The 17,506-nt window shown below is 45.8% G+C and overlaps 1 protein-coding gene across 2 annotated transcripts; it reads left to right on the forward strand.

Annotated features, from left to right (window-relative positions):
- The first annotated feature begins 956 nt into the window (after nt 1–956).
- Nucleotides 957–14,837, forward strand: LOC140630953 (uncharacterized). Of its 2 annotated transcripts, none has more exons than XM_072822013.1 (3): nt 957–1,168; nt 3,464–3,590; nt 8,703–14,837. In XM_072822013.1, exons 1-3 carry the CDS (start codon nt 1,127–1,129, stop codon nt 12,440–12,442), a joined length of 3,909 nt encoding a protein of 1,302 aa, XP_072678114.1. In that variant the 5' UTR covers nt 957–1,126; the 3' UTR covers nt 12,443–14,837. The 2 variants fall into 2 exon arrangements, with proteins under 2 accessions (XP_072678114.1, XP_072678197.1); XM_072822096.1 differs by lacking the exon at nt 957–1,168 and adding an exon at nt 2,642–2,787.
- The last annotated feature ends 2,669 nt before the right edge of the window (nt 14,838–17,506 follow it).

The raw sequence follows: 17,506 nt of genomic DNA on the forward strand, positions 1-17,506 counted from the left end.
TTTACAACCTCCCCCAGGAATTTAGTTCCCACTGCTAGGAATTTTCTGGCAAGCAATAAAAAGGTAATCTGTCATATGGATGGGCCCTCTCCATCTCCCAAAAGATGAGGGATTCCTCTAATAAGTCTCTTTTGTTCCCACAATATGGTGAATCTATTCTTTTCTGTTTTTGATGCTGTTGTACTACCTTTAAAAACCTTTTCCTTTCTGTAGCTTTTTGGAGCTGCACTCATCCCATCCCTTAGATGGGATGCTGCCCAATTCACAAATTGCTGAATAAAGCCAAGAGAGCTTTACAATGTGATGAGTTGAATTTTTGTTAACTGGAAATTATAGTTCCCAATCAAGCCTACTGAAACTTACAAAACTGACTTTAATGCTTCAGGGTGAAAACTTTTGAGGAGCAGCAATATATTCCCAGTTATGTAAAGTCTCATTTATTTCGGAACTGCTGTCCAGAAGTAATGTCATCTCAGTAGAAGAATTTGGGACTATCAAAAATAGTTTTCTCCTTTGGAAGCTGGGCCTCATGGAGTCTGCATTCATGACTCCTCTCTACCTTTAAGAAGGGGTAAAGCCAGGAGTCCAGGGTGGCTCAGTTGGTCAAGCCCCTACCTTAGGTTGGGGTCACGGGGAATCCAGGGTCCCATAAGACTCTGCTCACCAGAGAGCCTGCTTCTCCCACTCCCTCTGCTATTCCCCTGCTTGTGCTCTGTCAAGTAAATAAAATCTAAAAAAAAAAAAAAAATCAATGCTCATATACTTCTGCATAAGAGCACCACTTTCCTGCAGCCTTCAGGATGCCACGTGACCTATGCTTCAGTACTCCAGGGTGGAGGATCCCTACCGGAGACCGCCTGAGATCAGGGAACCACACCACCCGGAAGAACCTGGGCAAGGGCGCAGCGAGGAGCCAATGAGGGAATAGGACGCGGGGTTTCTAGGCGGGCACCATCTGCTGGGGCGGGACTTCCGGTCTGAGGCCCTGGCGGTCTTTTTACCCCCGCTAGGTCCGTCTGTCTCCTAAGGTTTCAGAGTGCCGGTTCAGAGTCGGGGTGGCTAGTGAAGACGCAAGGGGAGGCACTGTCCTCGCCGCACACACTAGGACCGGGCCTCGCTCCGCCCCATGAGTCCAATGGCGGCGGCCGCGCCCAGGGCCCTAGCGCAGGTAAACGCTCATCCCCCGGACCCTCCCCGCCCCCCTCCCCCGCCCCCCCGATTATCAAGGCCCGAGCGCGGGGCGCCTGCTTGTGTCCCTGAGACCCCGCATCGGTGTGCTGGGACCCCCGTGTGAGCGCCGGCGCGCTGCGGTGGGGAGCGGACCGCAGAGGCGGGGCGGGCTGGGGCAGAGGCTGCGGGGATAGCGGTGCGGGGTGGCTGCGTCAGCAGCGGCGAGCTGCAAGTGTCCATTCTTTCAGGAGCAGTGACGGCCAGTGAGGCCTGCACCCTCGCTGCCTGACGGGGCCATCTGTCCTAGCGATGCTGAGTGGGGGGAGACCCGGGTGTACATAGGCTTTATCTGGCCGCAGAAGGGCACGCCCCGCGGGGGTAAGCGAGGAGGAGGGACTCGCAGTAGTCGGTGGATTGTTGATGGACTCCGTGGCCACCGTGGACGTGGGTGAACCGGTTGACTGGTCTATGTTTTGAGAAGGGCCGAGGCCGATTGTGGGTGTTGCAGGTGAGAAAAGGAAGGGAGGAGTCAGGGCAAACCCCAGGGCCTTAGTTACGTGAACCTTAAAAAAGTGCCAGTTCCCCGCAAAAATGGATTAATGTGGGAGCGAAAGAGAACTGCGGTTTGGAATAAAGCAGCTGAGTCAAAATAGCGGGCCAGTGTGGAGAACAAGAGAGAGGTAGTCTATTTTAAGGGGAAAGGGGAGAAGTTGGGGAAGCTGTTGTAAACTACAAGTCCACAGGAGTAAGTTGGGAGTTGCGGCTTCTCATTGGCTGAGCTGTTGGGTGCGGTGATCAGGAAAGCCTGTCTTTTGGGGTCTGAGGTAGTGAAGTCCTGTCCCATATAAGGTCAATCCCATCGCTTTCTGTTGGGCCTGCAGTTGATCACATTGGTAATGCCTGAGAGCTCCCCGAAGTGCAATCTCCCGACTCCACAGTTTAGTGAGGTTTTCCGTTATGAATAGCAGCGGAAGGGATTGAAGCTCCCGTGAACCTGATGGAAGTTGGCAGTATGTTGATTATCCCTTGGGGTGTCCTAACTTGTCTTGACATGGTTAAGCATCTTAGATGTTTTAGGGAAGTGTGAGTGATGGTGTGGAGTGGGCAGCTGGACAGGACATTTTGGGAAACTGGGGGAAAGTTGCAGATTGGAGGCTTCCAAAAATGATGGCTGTTGTGCGGAGTAGGTGGAAATTTGGGTCCCATATAGGAAAGGCATGCAGGGACGCCTGGGTGGCTCAGCAGTTTAGCGCCTGTCTTCGGCCCAGGGTGTGATCCTGGAGTTCCGGGATGGAGTCCCACATCAGGCTCCCTGTGTGGAGCCTGCTTCTCCCTCTGCCTATGCCTCTGCCTCTCTCTCTCTGTGTCTTTCATGCATAAATAAAGACGAATCTTTTTTTTTTTTTTTTTTTTTTTATTTATGGTAGTCACACAGAGAGAGGGAGAGGCAGAGACACAGGCAGAGGGAGAAGCAGGCTCCATGCACCGGGAGCCCGACGTGGGATTCGATCCCGGGTCTCCAGGATCGCGCCCTGGGCCAAAGGCAGGCGCTAAACCGTTGCGCCACCCAGGGATCCCATAAATACGAATCTTTAAAATAAAAAAAGAAGAGGGTCTGTGAGTATCCTAGGTTGACATGTGCTTGTGAGTGTCTGTTATTGAAGGGAGGATTACAGGCAGGTTGAGGAGGGCTTCTCAGCAGCATCTGAGGCTTTCCCTCAGTTGGGATCCATGAGAGTCCTGGGGTGGTAGTGGAGCCTGTGTGAATCTGTCAAACATCCTTTGGATGACCTGTGACAAGTACAAGAGTGAGTGGTGGGAGAATCGTGTAGTATGGGGGCAGGAAGGCGTGGGCGTTCATCTGCGGTCTGAAGACAGGAGAGAGGTACAGTCTACAGAATCATGTGCACATGGAGAGGAAGTATGAGCCAAGGACCTCAGGGTCCTGATATTGAGGACTCTCTGGTAAAGCAGGGCCCATACCTGGCTGTCTCAGGGCATAATCTGGGAGAGCCTGCATTGGTAATATCGTGACATGGGACCTTGCAGGCCACACCCAGAGCTTAGATTGCACCTACATGTCCTGTGTCTGTTACTACTGAGGGCTGAACAGTGATTGATGGGAAGAGGAGAGGAGTGCAGCATTAGCGGCACCAGGACCTGGCATTTATCCTACGGTGGGGAGCTGGGGTGGCAGGGGAGACTGGGGTGCTGTGTGGGGGATTGGATTGTAGGTTCTCAGAGAGAGAGAGAGAGAGAATGTTCATGGTTCCATCTGTCGCTCTCCTGACAGGGTGGCGTGACCTTTGAGGACATTGCCGTGTACTTCTCCTGGAAGGAGTGGAGACTTCTGGATGAGGCTCAGAGACGGCTGTACCACCATGTGATGCTGGAGAACTTTACACTTATATCCTCACTGGGTAAGGCCTTCACCGTCCTCATTCACCTGGAGTAGTAGACTCTGTATTCCACATCCCCCTCCTCCTTTTTCCAGGGGATGGTTTGTCCTTCTCATGCGTGGCCTGTGGGCACTGCTTGCTTCCCCAGCTTTCTGGGTAGTTGCTTTTGTGGCTAGCTCTGAGTTGTTGGTGTGCCCTTTCCTCTGCCCTGCAGTCCCCGTACCCTGTGTACTGAACCCTGAGGGTGACATTGGAGGTCAGTAGTCCTGCAGTGAGGCTGATGGATTGCACCTGGCTTGTCCTCAGCCCAGCTGGGTACATGTGTTCAGATCCGTGCCATTTCTGTGGCCTGCCTTTTGATACCTTGCGACATTTCCTTGTGCCTGTCTGTGCCTGAAACTGCAGGCATTGGCATGTTTACTTCTTAAGTGGACCATGGGCTACTTCTCAAGAGCGTCCTCTGTGTTTCTTTCTGTAGTGTTTACATCTCTTTTTCTACCCGCCCCCTTCCCTTCAGGTTTGTGAGGAATGATTGACAGATAAAGTTATATTATTTAATATGTAATGTATTATGTAGTATAATTATTTCATTTACTCACACATTATGAAATTAATACCGATATGTAGCTAATGACACACCCATCACTTGGCATAGTACATTTTTTGTTTTTGATGGTAAGAAGGCTTAATATCTTCCCTCTTAGCAAATTTCAACTGTAAATGCAATATTAAGTGTACTCTACATGCTGTATGTTAGTTCCTCCGAAATTTCTCATCTTTTAATTGAAAGTGTGAACCCCTGAGCACCCGCTGTCCCCTCCTGTAATTCTTTGTAGCATTCTACTTTTTGTCTCTGAGTCTGAGTTTTTTTTTTTTTTTTAATGGGTACATGCAAGGCTGGATGCCTGGGTAGCTTAGTCTACTTAGTGCCTTCCTTTGGCTCAGATTGTGATCCTAGGGCCCTGGGATCCAGTCCCACATCGGGCTACCTTCTCAGTGGGGAGTCTGCTATCCTTATCCCTTCCCCTCTGACTATGCTAGCTCATGCTGTCTCAAATAAACACTTTTTTTTTTTAAAGATTTTATTTATTTATTCATGAGAGAGAGAGAGACAGAGAGAGTCTCCATGAGGTGGGTCTGATGTGGGACTTGATCCCAGGTCTCCAGGATCACACCTTGGGCTGAAGGCAGGCGCTAAACCGCTGTGCCACCCAGGGATCCCCATATACAAACACCATTTTAAAAAATTTAAAAACAAAAAATAAAAAAATAAAAAAAATAAAAATAAAAAAATTTAACAACATAATATCTAGGGCACTTGGTGGCTTGCTTGGTTAAGCATATGACTCTTTTTTATTTATTTATTTTTATTATTTTAAAGATTTTATTTATTTATTCATGAGAGACACACAGCGAGAGGCAGAGACACAGGCAGAGGGAGAAGCAGGCTCCACCCAGGGAACCCGGATTCGGGACTGGATCCCAGGTCTCCAGGATCTCATCCTGGGCTGAAGGCGGCACTAAACCCCTGAGCCACCCACACTGCCCCTGACTCTTGGTTTTGGCTTGTGTCGTGATCCTAGGTTGTAGGTTTGAGCCCTGTGTCTGTCCCTGCTCAGTGAAGAGTGTGCTTGAAGATTCTCTCCCCATGCTCCTTCCCCCACTTACAAACTGTCTTGTGCATGTGGGCTCTCTGTCTCTCAAATAAGGCTTTTTATTTTATTTTATTTTATTTTATTTTTTTTAAAGATTTTATTTATTTATTCATGAGAGACACAGAGAGAGAGAGAGAGGCAGAGACGCAGGCAGAGGGAGGGAGAAGCAGGCTCCATGCAGGGAGCCCGACCTGGGACTTGATCCCAGGTCTCCAGGATCATGCCCTGGGCAGAAGGCAGGCGCCAAACCGCTGAGCCATCCAGGGATCCCAAGGCTTTTTAAAAAAGGGATATCCATGTTAGCAATGCCATACAGTATTTGTCTTTTTTTTTTTTTTTTTAAGATTTTATTTATTTATTCATGATAGACACATAGAGAGAGAGAGGCAGAGACACAGGCTGAGGGAGAAGCAGGGTCCATGCAGGGAGACTGATGTGGGACTATATCCCCGGACTCCAATATCAGGCCCTGGGTCAAAGGCAGGCACTAAACCGCTGCGCCACCCAGGGATCCCCAAGTATTTGTCTTTTGCTCTGTGATGATGTCACTTAGCATAATGTTTTCCATGTTCATCCATGTTGTGTCGAGTGGTAATGTTCCCATTTTTATGTCTGAGTATTCCTGCATTTGTTCTTTGTCACCTTACTATTTTGTTTAAGGTTTTATTTTTTTTTCGTAATCTACACTCTGTGTGAGGCTAGAAATTACAGCCCCATGATCAAATGTCCCATGCTGTACCTACTGAGCTAGCCAGGCACTCCCTAACTTTTCTTTGTCATTTTAAACCCTAAAAGATACCGAGAGTTTGTAGAGATACTGATTTTGTTTCCTTGAGATACATAATTAGAAATGGCAACAGTAGGGGCACCTGGGTGGTTCAGTGGTTGTTGAGCGTCTGTCTTTGGCTCAGGTCCTAGTTCTGGGATCAGGCTCTCTGCAAGGAGCCTGCTTCTCCCTCTCCCTATCCCTCTGCCTCTCTGTGTGTCTCATGAATAATAATAAAAAACCGGGGAACCCTGGGTGGCGCAGTGGTTTAGCGCCTGCCTTTGGCCCAGGGCGCAATCCTGGAGACGCGGGATCGAATCCCACATCGGGCTCCTGGTGCATGGAGCCTGCTTCTCCCTCTGCCTATGTCTCTGCCTCTCTCTCTCTCTCTGTGACTATCATAAATAAATAAAAATTAAAAAAAATTCTTTAAAAAAACCTACAAAAAAGAAATGGCAATGGTAGCCGATACAGTATTTCTATTTTTAATTTTTTGTGTCTTCCCCAATGTGTTCCATCATGACTTCTGTAATTTATATGCCTAGCAATAGTATTCAAGGGTTCAATTTTCTCCACTTCCTCACCACATGTCTTGTCTTTTTGGTAATAACCATTGTAACAGCTATGAGGTAATACATTATGGTTTTGTTTCATTTCTCTGATGATCAGTGATTGTGAGCTCGTCTTGGGCACTTACATCTTCTTTTCACTTTTTTTTTTCCTTTTCACTCTTTTTTGTTTCTTTGGCTCTGCTGCAACATTTCAATTCAATATGGTTTGGTTGTATTTGCTTTTGAAAGCAAATAGGACATGCTTTGGATGTCTGATTCAAAAATTATTGCCAGGTGCAAGGTTAAAGGGGTTTTTCCCTTTGTTTTTGCTAGGAGTTTTGGGATTTCAGGTCATATATTTCAGTCTTTAATCAATGCATGTGCATTTCAAGGAGTGCTATAAGGTGGAGTCACTTTTATTTTTTCATTTGGATATTTAGATTTCACAGCAGTAGGAAAGAAGTTTTTTTTCCCCACTGTAGTTTCTTAGCAGAAATGTGCTGCCTAGGGTCACCTGGGTGTCTCAGTCGGTTAAGTGTCTGCAGTTGGCCTTTGGCTCAGGTCATGGTCTCGAGATCCTGGGATTGAACCCCGAGTTGGGCTCCCTGCTCTGCAGGAAGTATGCTTCTTCCCCTCCCCTGCTTATGCATTCTCTCTCTCTCTCTTTCTCTGTCTTTCTCTCAAATAATAAATTTTTAAAAAAAGAAAGGAAAGAAAACATTTAAAGATATGTGCTACCTAAAACTGATCTTTCTCAAGATGACTTCATGTTTCAGCTTTTTTTTTTTTTTAAGATTTTATTTATTCATTCATGAGAGACACGGGGGGGGCGGTCAGAGACACAGGCTGAGAGAGAAGCAGGCTTCACGTAGGGAACTCAATGTGGGACTAGATCCTGAGTTCCCAGGATTACACCCTGGACTGAAGGCAGTGCTAAACCCTGAGCCACCCGGACTGCCCAGTGTTTCAGCTTTTGTAAAGTTGGTGACAAATATTCCAATGTCCTCTGTGGACCAGGTAGTAGGAGTCTCTGCTCATCAGGGACTGCAGTAGCACCCACCATGTGGCTGATGGAGATAGCCCCAGCTTTATTTCCTACCCATCCCTATGTGTCTCTGCTAATATAGCCTTCAGCCATCTTTTCTATGTGCTTGTGCCCTCTTATGTTCTACTGTACAGTAGTCAGTCTTAATAGGACTACTGAGCCCTCCAAGGCTAATGTCATCTATGGACAGCTATTGAATTGATTTTTGTTGGAGTGAGTAATGGTATCTCATAATCTGCCTTCTTGCTGATAACAGTCCGTTAGGCTATTTTTCTGTGTTCGTTGTGTCCTGAGTAACTCAGGGACAGTGTTGGTGCTCCAATTGGCCTGTTTTCCTGCAGTATTTATATCCTTTTCATACTCTAGTTGCACTGCTAGGGCTTCCAGGGAAGAGTCTTTTGTGTTTCAGAGAGTGGTTATGCTCTAGACGTGACCACGTCGACTAGAGGACCTGTTTCTTGTGAATGGTGGTTGGCAAAGTTGTGACATCAGGGCTGTGTTTAGGTTATACTGGGCACCTTTTGTTTGTTAAACACCAGAGTTTGGTGCCATTGCTGATGGCCACACCCCATTTCTGTCTTTCCGTCCTCACTGTTGACAATTTGTTTTATGGATTCTATTCCTTTGGTAATTCAGTGATGTCTAGTGCAAGGGTTATTAATGCTTTTCGGGCCTCCTTATCTCACCCATTCCTCTCACTGCACTTTATGTGTAGTCCAACATTCACCAGTGAACATTTTGCCATAAGATATTGATATTAAGCTGACCTTGAACAAAAACAAATTTCTTGTAATTGGATTTTCCTCCAGTCTTCTAGTCAGCCAAGTACCAGTAGCAGAAATGGTCCTATATGAAGCTGCTGTCAGAGAACAAGTTGTAGACTCTGGTTCTCTTCCTTACGTTATACCCTAGTTTTTTAGCCTTCTAGTGTGTTCTCCAAAACACTTTGACCAGTTGGGCCCAGGAATGCACAGCAGCCATTCTTTCAAATGAATCTTTTGTATTTGGAAAATCAAGCTATACACTCATGCCTACATGAGTGGGTTGCTTACATGTTATGTGCTCACTGCTTTGCTTTAGTCAACACGTGTTTTACCAGCCTTTCTTTGCGTTCAGGTTGCTGCTGTGGAGCAGAGGCTGTGGAGGCACCCATTGAACAGAGTGCTTCTGGAGGTGTGTCACAGACCAGGACGCCCAGAGTAGCTCTGACTTCCCAGAAGACCCACCCCTGTGAGATGTGTGGTCCAGTCTTGAGAGACATTTTCCATATGGCTGAGCAGCAGGGAAAAGAAAACAGCCAGAAACTGTTGAGGTGCGGAGCATGTGGGAAACGATTTTATTTCAGTATAAAGTTTGAACAGCAGCAGCACGTGGGAGAAACACTATGCAGAAACGGTGTGGATGGGGCCTGTGACGTGAAGAGCTGCGGAATCCATGATTCAGGAAAGCCCTTTACCTGTAGGGAAGTTCGGAAGGACTTCCTGTCTGGCTCGAGACATCTGCGGCAAGAGGCCACTGCGAGTGGGGAGAAGCCAAACACCATCACACAGTACAGGGCAACTTCACAAAGCAGAAAAAGTCATTATCCTTGGGGAGAATGCAAGAACGCCTTTAGTCCCAAACATCCCCATGTTCAGGACCAGGGTGTCCACCCTGGAAGACAGTGCTTTGTGTGTAGTGAATGTGGGAAAACGTTCAGGTATAAATCGTTACTTGCTATACATCAGAGGTTCCATACTGAAGAAAGATACCATGAGTTTGGCAAATATGGAAAATACTCTAGGCAAAGATCAACCCTGAGTGAACATGGAAAGACTCATAGTGGATCCAGGCAATACACGTGTAGTAAATGTGGGAAATCCTTAGGTCCCAAAACTGTCCTCATTCATCCCCAGAGATGGCACAATGGAGTAAAGAGTTATGTGTGCAGTGAATGTGAAAAATCTTTTAGCTGTAACTCAGTGTTGATTACTCATAATGTTCAACCTGAAGAAAGGTTTTATAAGTGTCATGCCTGTGGAAAATCTTTTCCCTCTATGTCTGCCCTCTGTTATCATCGGAGATCTCACACGGGAGAAAGACCTTATGAGTGCCGTGAATGTGGGAAGTCTTTTACGAGTAATTCTGTCCTCCGTTCTCACCAGAGACTTCATACTGGAGAAAGGCATTATGAGTGCCGTGAATGTGGGAAATCTTTTATCAGTAATTCTGTCCTCCGTTCTCACCAAAGACTTCATACTGGAGAAAGGCCTTATGAATGCCATGAATGTGGGAAATCCTTTACTTTTAGTTCTACCCTCCGTTATCACCAGAGAGTTCATACTGGACAAAAGCCTTATAAGTGCCGAGAATGTGGGAAATCTTTTATTACTAGTAATCAGTGCCGTTCTCACCAAACAGTTCACAGTGGAGAAAAGCCTCATGAATGCAGTGAATGTGGCAAATCCTTTCCCCGAAAATATAGCCTTGTTGAACACAAAAAGATTCACTCACAAGAACGGCCTTATGAGTGTAAGGAATGTGGGAAATCTTTTATTACTAGTAGCCAATGTCGTTCTCACCAGAGAGTTCATACTGGAGAAAGGCCTTATGAGTGCCATGAATGTGGGAAATCTTACACAGTTAGTTCTGGCCTCCACGTTCACCAGAGAGTTCACACTGGAGAAAGACCTTATGAATGCCATGAATGTGGAAAGTCCTTTACCAGTAGTTCTAACCTACGTTATCACCAGGCAGTTCACAGTGGAGAGAGGCCTTATGAATGCAGTGAATGTGGCAAATCCTTTTCCCGAAAATATAGCCTTGTTGAACACAGAAAGATTCACTCACAAGAACGGCCTTATGAGTGTAATGAATGTGGGAAATCTTTTATTACTAGTAGCCAATATCGTTCTCACCAAAGACTTCACACTGGAGAAAGGCCTTATGAGTGCCATGAATGTGGGAAATCTTTTACCAGTAATTCTGCCCTCCGTTCTCACCAAAGACTTCACACTGGAGAAAGGCCTTATGAGTGCCGTGACTGTGGGAAATCTTACATTGTTAGTTCTGCCCTCCGTGTTCACCAGAGAGTTCATACTGGACAAAGGCCTTATAAGTGCCGTGAATGTGGGAAATCTTACACTGTTAGTTCTGCCCTCCGTGTTCACCAGAGAATTCATACTGGACAGAAGCCTTACAAGTGCCGTGAATGTGGGAAATCTTTTGTCAGTAATCCTGCTCTCCGTTATCACCACAGAGTTCACACTGGAGAAAGGCCTTATGTGTGTCATGAATGTGGGAAATCTTTTACCAGTAATTCTGCCCTCCGTTCTCACCAAAGACTTCACACTGGAGAAAGGCCTTATGAGTGCCATGACTGTGGGAAATCTTACACTGTTAGTTCTGCCCTCCGTGTTCACCAGAGAGTTCATACTGGACAAAGGCCTTATAAGTGCCGTGAATGTGGGAAATCCTTTACCACTAATTCTATCCTACGTTATCACCAGGCAGTTCACACTGGACAAAAGCCTTATAAGTGCCATGAATGTGGGAAATCTTTTATCAGTAATCCTGCTCTCCGTTATCACCACAGAGTTCACACTGGACAAAAGCCCTATGAATGCCGTGAACGTGGGAAATCTTTTACCAGTGATTCTGCCCTACGTTATCAGAGAGTTCTCAATGGAAAAAGGCCTTATGAATGCAACGAATGTGGGAAATCTTTTGCTGGTAGTTCTCCTTTCCGTTATCACCAGAGATGTCATACAGGAGAAAGGCCTTATAAGTGCAGTGAATGTGGGAAATCTTTTACTGCTAGTTCTGCCTTCCGTTCTCACCAGAGAATTCACACTGGAGAGAGGCCTTATAAGTGCAGTGAATGTGGGAAATCTTTTACTGCTAATTCTGCCCTCTATTATCACCGCATACGTCATACTGGACAAAAGCCTCATCAGTGTCCTGAATGTGGCAAATCTTTTATTTTTAGTTCTGCCCTCCGTTCTCACCAGAGATGTCATACAGGAGAAAGGCCTTATAAGTGCAGTGAATGTGGGAAATCTTTTACTACTAGTTCTGCCTTCCGTTCTCACCAGAGAATTCACACTGGAGAGAAGCCTTATAAGTGCAGTGAATGTGGGAAATCTTTTGCTGCTAGTTCTGCCCTCTATTCTCACCGTATACGTCATACTGGACAAAAGCCTCATGAGTGCCCTGAGTGTGGGAAATCTTTTACTTTTAGTTCTGCCCTCCGTTGTCACCAGAGACGTCATACAGGAGAAAGGCCTTATAAGTGCAGTGAATGTGAGAAATCTTTTATTGCTAGTTCTGCCCTCCGTATTCATCAGAGAGTTCACACTGGACAAAACTGTTCTAAGTGCAATGAATGTGGGAAATCTTTTCTCACAAGTACCCGCCTTCGAGCTCACCAGAGCGTCCACAGTGGAGAGAGACCTTACCAATGCAGTCAATGTGGCAAATCCTTTCCCCGAAAAGATACCCTCGTTGTTCATCAAAAGGTTCACTCAGGTGAACGGCCTTATGAGTGTAATGAATGTGGGAAATCATTTACTTTTAGTTCTGCCCTCCGTACTCACCAGAGAGTTCACACTGGAGAAAGGCCTTATGAGTGCCGTGAATGTGGGAAATCATTTATATGTAGTTCTTCTCTCCGTTCTCACCAGAGACTTCACACTGGAGAAAAGCCTTATGAATGCCATGAATGTGGAAAATCATTCACTGGTAATTCTTCCCTCCGTTCTCACCAGAGACTTCACACTGGAGAAAGGCCTTATGAGTGCCGTGAATGTGGGAAATCATATATGAGTAGTAATGGTTTTAAATATCATAACAATCTTCACACTGCAGGAAGGATTTAAAATAGGACAGAATGTGATACTTCTTACTTAGTATAGTTTAGGCTGGAGGACAACCTCTGTGAGGCAATTACCTACCTGTACTGAACTTGGTTCACCTCAATGCTATGGAGTGACTTCTGATGTGTTCCAGTTGGGAAAAATTCAGAACCTGTGTTGTACTTTCTGATATGCATGCAGTCATTACAAAATTAAAGTCACTGTCAGTTCCTGTGGCAGATGTCCTTTCACCTCTGCCACCTGGCATTTCCTGATAATGTGCATAGGTCAACACCCCAACATGTTTAATGCTGACTTTGCCTTTTCATTTGCTGATGTAAATTATGGGTAATTAGAACTCATTCCCTTCTAAGTTAGGGCATGGATGTGACCCAGTGTTGATCTAGTGTGTGATCTGAGTTCTGGGTGGTAACTTGCATAGGAAGACAAAATCCCATAGGGATGTTGTTGGTCTCATGATGCTTTGGTAAGTATTTGCAGCTTCCAAGTCACCACACGGGGATTGTGTTCCACATGTTTTTCTGATGTATATATTAGTAAATGCCATCTTTGTTTAATTACCTTTAGTCTTTGACATTGTATGTACTCTAGGGGTGGTTTGAAAGCCGGATTGGGGAAATAAATAAATAAATAGCAAGCAAGCAGGATTGGGCTCTCCCAACATAAAGGAATGAACAGATTGCATTGCATCCCAACCTGGATGTGTCTCTAAGAGGATAATTGCAAATAAATCAATAATATGTACATAGATATATCCATAAATACACTAGCTTGTTTGTTAATTTGCATTATAACCCAAACTTTTCTGATAGGCTGAATTCTGTACCTAAAATTCATATTTTGAAGTAATCCCCAGTACCTCACAATTTCACTATAGTTAGACATAGCACCTTTAAAGAAATGATGAAGTTAAGATGGGTTATTAGGATGGACTCTCAGGCAGTATGGATGGTTTCATGATAAGAGATGAGTGTATGGGAACATATGGATGACCACCTGAAGACAGGGAATCTCCATCTACCAGCCAAGGAGAGGCCTCAGAAGAAACTAACCCTGCTGATGACACTTTATGTCTGATTTCTAGACTCCAGATTTGTGGGAAAATTAATTTCTCTTGTCTAATCACCCAGTGTGCGGTACTGGTACATCAGTTTTAGCTAATACATCCTCCTAGGGGCCACATTTGGGTTTTGTGTTCTAGATGCCAGGAAGTTTTGCGTGTTCACAGGTCACCCTGAAGAGGGAGCAGCTGAGACCATCTCCAGTGCTTATGGAGACCATGTGAATATTTTGCTTGCCCACAGCTGATACCACATAGTGCCCTGCACTGTTGAGTGGAATCTCTACCTCAGATCCTTCAGAGGAGCCATGTGACCTGATGTACAGTATTCACTTGTGACACCACAGGGGAAAGGGAACTGTAAGTGGTCCTCTAGATGACTGCATAATTAGGTAATTAGAGGAGATATCAGGCCCCTAATGGAAGGTATGTATTTTTTTTTTCTTTTAGTTTTAGGATTTTATTTACCCATGAGAGACATAGGCAGTAGGAGAAGCAGGCTCCCCAGAGGGACCCTCGGATCACGACCTGAGCCAAAGGCAGACACTCAACCACTGAGTCACCCAGGTGTCCCAGAATATGTCTTATAAAAGTGTATCCACAAATACTGTAGTGGCTGAGTGGGCAGGATCAGTGTTCACAAATTCTCCACTTTCAGATACATATCCTGTGTAACAGGTCATTATCAAAATAATCCAAGGTACCTGATTTCTCATTTCTTCTTTGGTGCTTGCTTAATGTCAAGGAAATTGTAGTGCAGGCAGAAAAAAGATAAGGAACAGGGAGAATTCATAGGGATGTAGCTCTTTTTTTTTTTTTTTTTTTTTTAGATTTTATTTATTTATTCATGAGAGACAGGCAGAGGGAGAAGCAGGCTGCATGCAGAAGCCTGATGTGGGACTTGGTTCCAGGACTCCAAGATCACACCCTGGGCCAAAGGCAGATGCTAAACCACTGAGCCACCCAGGGATCCCTGGGATGTAGCTTTTGTGATCCTGCCTAGACAGTATTGTTGGTATATCAAACTGGCAGGCACCTCTTCTGAAACCTCTTCCCAAGTACACCCCAGTGTTTAAAGAAAAAAAAAAAAAATCTTACTGGATGTGGTGGTGCAGAGACCTACTCCTAGTGTTGTTTCTCAAATTATATTTCTGTCCCAAAGACCTTGAATTAACCATTTCTAATCAAGGTGGACTTCAGACTTTTTCATTGGTCTGAAGGCTCAGGTGTTTTGCAAAGACGTTCCTTTCAACACTACTGTTTTCTTCTCTGGACATACAGCACTATTAATTTCTTCATGTGTAAAAAAATAAAAAGTTTCTTTATGTGTTTGGAGCATTTGGGTTATTTCCAGCTTTTGGCTTTGGGAAACAAACCCATCTATATGTTTTCATTGTAACTCCTTATGCAGATAGAGGTTTCATTTCTCTTAAAACTCAAAGCACAGGACTCCTGGGTGGCCCAGTGATTGAGTGCCTGCCTTTGGCCCAGGGCATGATCCTGGGTCTGGGGATCGAGTCCCTCATTGGGGTCCCTGTGAGGAGCCTGCTTCTCCCTCCGTCTATGTCTTTGCCTCTCTGTCTCTCATGAATAAATACATAAAATCTCTTAAAAACAAAACAAAACAGGGCAGCCCGGGTGGCTCAGCAGTTTAGCGCTGGCTTCATCTCAGGGCATGATCCTGGAAGACCCGGGATCGAGTCCCACATCGGGCTCCCTGCATGGAGCCTGCTCTCCCTCTGCCTGTGTCTCTGCCTCTGTGTGTCTTTCATGAATAAATAAAATCTAAAAACAAAACAAAAACACCCCTCCAAGTCCAATGCCTAAGTCGAAGCAGGTCAGTGTAAACATATGAAATGGGATCTAAACTGTTCACTATTGCATTCCACTAGGCTTGTATGAGAGTTCCAGTATTTCCAGCCTCTGCCAATACTTAGTAGGGCCAGTCTTTAATGTCAGCTCTTTTTTTTAAATTTTTATTTATGATAGTCACACACACACAGAGAGAGAGGGAGAGACATATGCAGAGGGAGAAGCAGGCTCCATGCACCGGGAGCCCAACGTGGGATTCGATCCCGGGTCTCCAGGATCGCGCCCTGGGTCAAAGGCAGGCGCCAAACCGCTGTGCCACCCAGGGATCCCAATGTCAGCTCTTTTAATACACATGTAGTACTATGTTGTGATTGCATTTCCTAGGAATTTCTGACTTCGAGCTTTTTTTTTTTTTTTTTTTTTTAAGATTTTTATTTATTCATGAGGGAGAGAGAGGCAGAGACACAGGCAGAGGGAGAAGCAGGCTCCATGCAGGGAGCCCGACATGGGACTTGATCCCAGGTCTCCAGGATCACACCCTGGGCTGAAGGCAGCGCTAAACCACTGAGCCACCCAGGCTGCCCTTGAGCATTTTTCTTAATGTGGTTTTTAAATTTTTTTATTTTTTTTTATTCATAGAGACAGAGAGAGAGGCAGAGACACAGGAAGAGGGAGAAGCAGGCTCCATGCAGAGAGCCTGACGTGGGACTCCATCCAGGATTTCCAGGATCACGCCCTAGGCTGCTGGCGGCGCTAAACTGCTGCGCCACCAGGGCTGCCCTTTAATGTGTTATTTACCACCTATATGTCGTCTTTGGTAAAATTTCTGTTTGTATCATTTGTGTATTTCATATGAATTTTGACTATTCCTTGTCATTTACAAATAAGATGTGTACAACAAAGGTATATTTTGGAATTCTCATTCTTTCATGGTGTGACATTTTTCTCAATGGAATCATAGTAATACTGGAAGGGCATTTCCTTATGTTTTCTCGGATTTTTTTGTGTCCCGTATGATATGGCCCCACTGTTAAGTGTAGAGTGCATTCCTACCATTATGTAATGTCTTTCTGAAGTCCAGGCATTCAGACTTGCCTGGGTGGCTCACTTGGCTAAGCATCTATCTGCCTTTGGCTCTGATCATGATCTCAGGGTCCTTGAATCAAGCTCCAGGTATGTCTTCTTGCTCTGTGGGGGGCGGGGATCTTCTCCCACCCCTCACCCTTGAGTGCATGCTCTCTCTCTCTCTTACCCTCTCTCTCTTAAATAATCTTGAGGAAAAAAAAAAAAAAAGTCCAGGCATTCAGAAATACAAAAATCCATCCTGATTTGTAGTGTTAGCCAGTTTCCAGAGTGCTTATTATCCCATTCTGAGTGCAGGATGTGCTGAAAAACCGTATTTGGGTGTTAGGTAGGAAGCGACTCATTGTGAGTCGCTGTGAGCTGGCTAGATGTGTGCAGGAGCCACGCAGGCTGTGAGCTGGCTAGATGTGTGCAGGAGCCACGCAGGCGGGAGCAGTTAATCCTGACAGTGGACGGGAGGGACCTCCCTGAATACCCTGAGGGGTGACTGTAAGTCAGGCTGGTCTCTAGTAGATACAAGGTTGTGACACCCACTCAGTTCAGAGTCACTTCCTCTGATCCCACACTGTACACTGGAAGGACTTCCCCATTCACATAATCACCTCCAAATGATATAATTCCTTTTCTTCCTGGAATAGTTGACTACTCGTCTCCAAAGGAGTCTACCTTCTGTGCATCTCACCACTGCTCTGGGCAATTTCCAGATAGCTGTTTGGGGAAGATTGTGAAGGGACACTAGGGCCACTTACGGTATTCCCCTTGCCTGGAAGGACTGGGAGCCAGGTGGAATGGGGCCTCACCAGGAAGATTGGGGTAGTGCTCTACCATAAGGAAAAGGATCCCAGGTCAGGCACTTTAGTGTGGGAATCTGCTGAGACCTTTTTGTCATGTACCCAGGTGAGATAGGGTCTCCTCTGTGAGGATCAGCCAGGAAGAGGCCTGCCTGCAGGGGGACCATGATGCTGGGTAGGAGGGCAAGTGTAGTGCAGGAGCGGGGAACACCTGATGTATGGCAACACTGCTGGAGGCAATTTAGGAAGGACCCTCTGGGCTGAGTCCCTTACTTCCTCTGGAGCTGATGTTCCCACACTTGGATCCTCAAGGTAATGCCC

Source organism: Canis lupus, chromosome 1 (genome assembly GCF_048164855.1).
Source record: "Canis lupus baileyi chromosome 1, mCanLup2.hap1, whole genome shotgun sequence".
Classification (NCBI taxonomy): Eukaryota; Metazoa; Chordata; class Mammalia; order Carnivora; family Canidae; genus Canis; species Canis lupus.

Excerpts from the sequence above, each read along its gene's own strand:
- LOC140630953 (XM_072822013.1), top strand. The coding sequence starts at position 1,127 with ATGAGTCCAATGGCGGCGGCCGCGCCCAGGGCCCTAGCGCAG. Across the intron at positions 1,169-3,463 it reads CGCCCAGGGCCCTAGCGCAG|GGTGGCGTGACCTTTGAGGA; the intron begins GTAAACGCTCAT and ends CTCTCCTGACAG. Across the intron at positions 3,591-8,702 it reads TACACTTATATCCTCACTGG|GTTGCTGCTGTGGAGCAGAG; the intron begins GTAAGGCCTTCA and ends CTTTGCGTTCAG.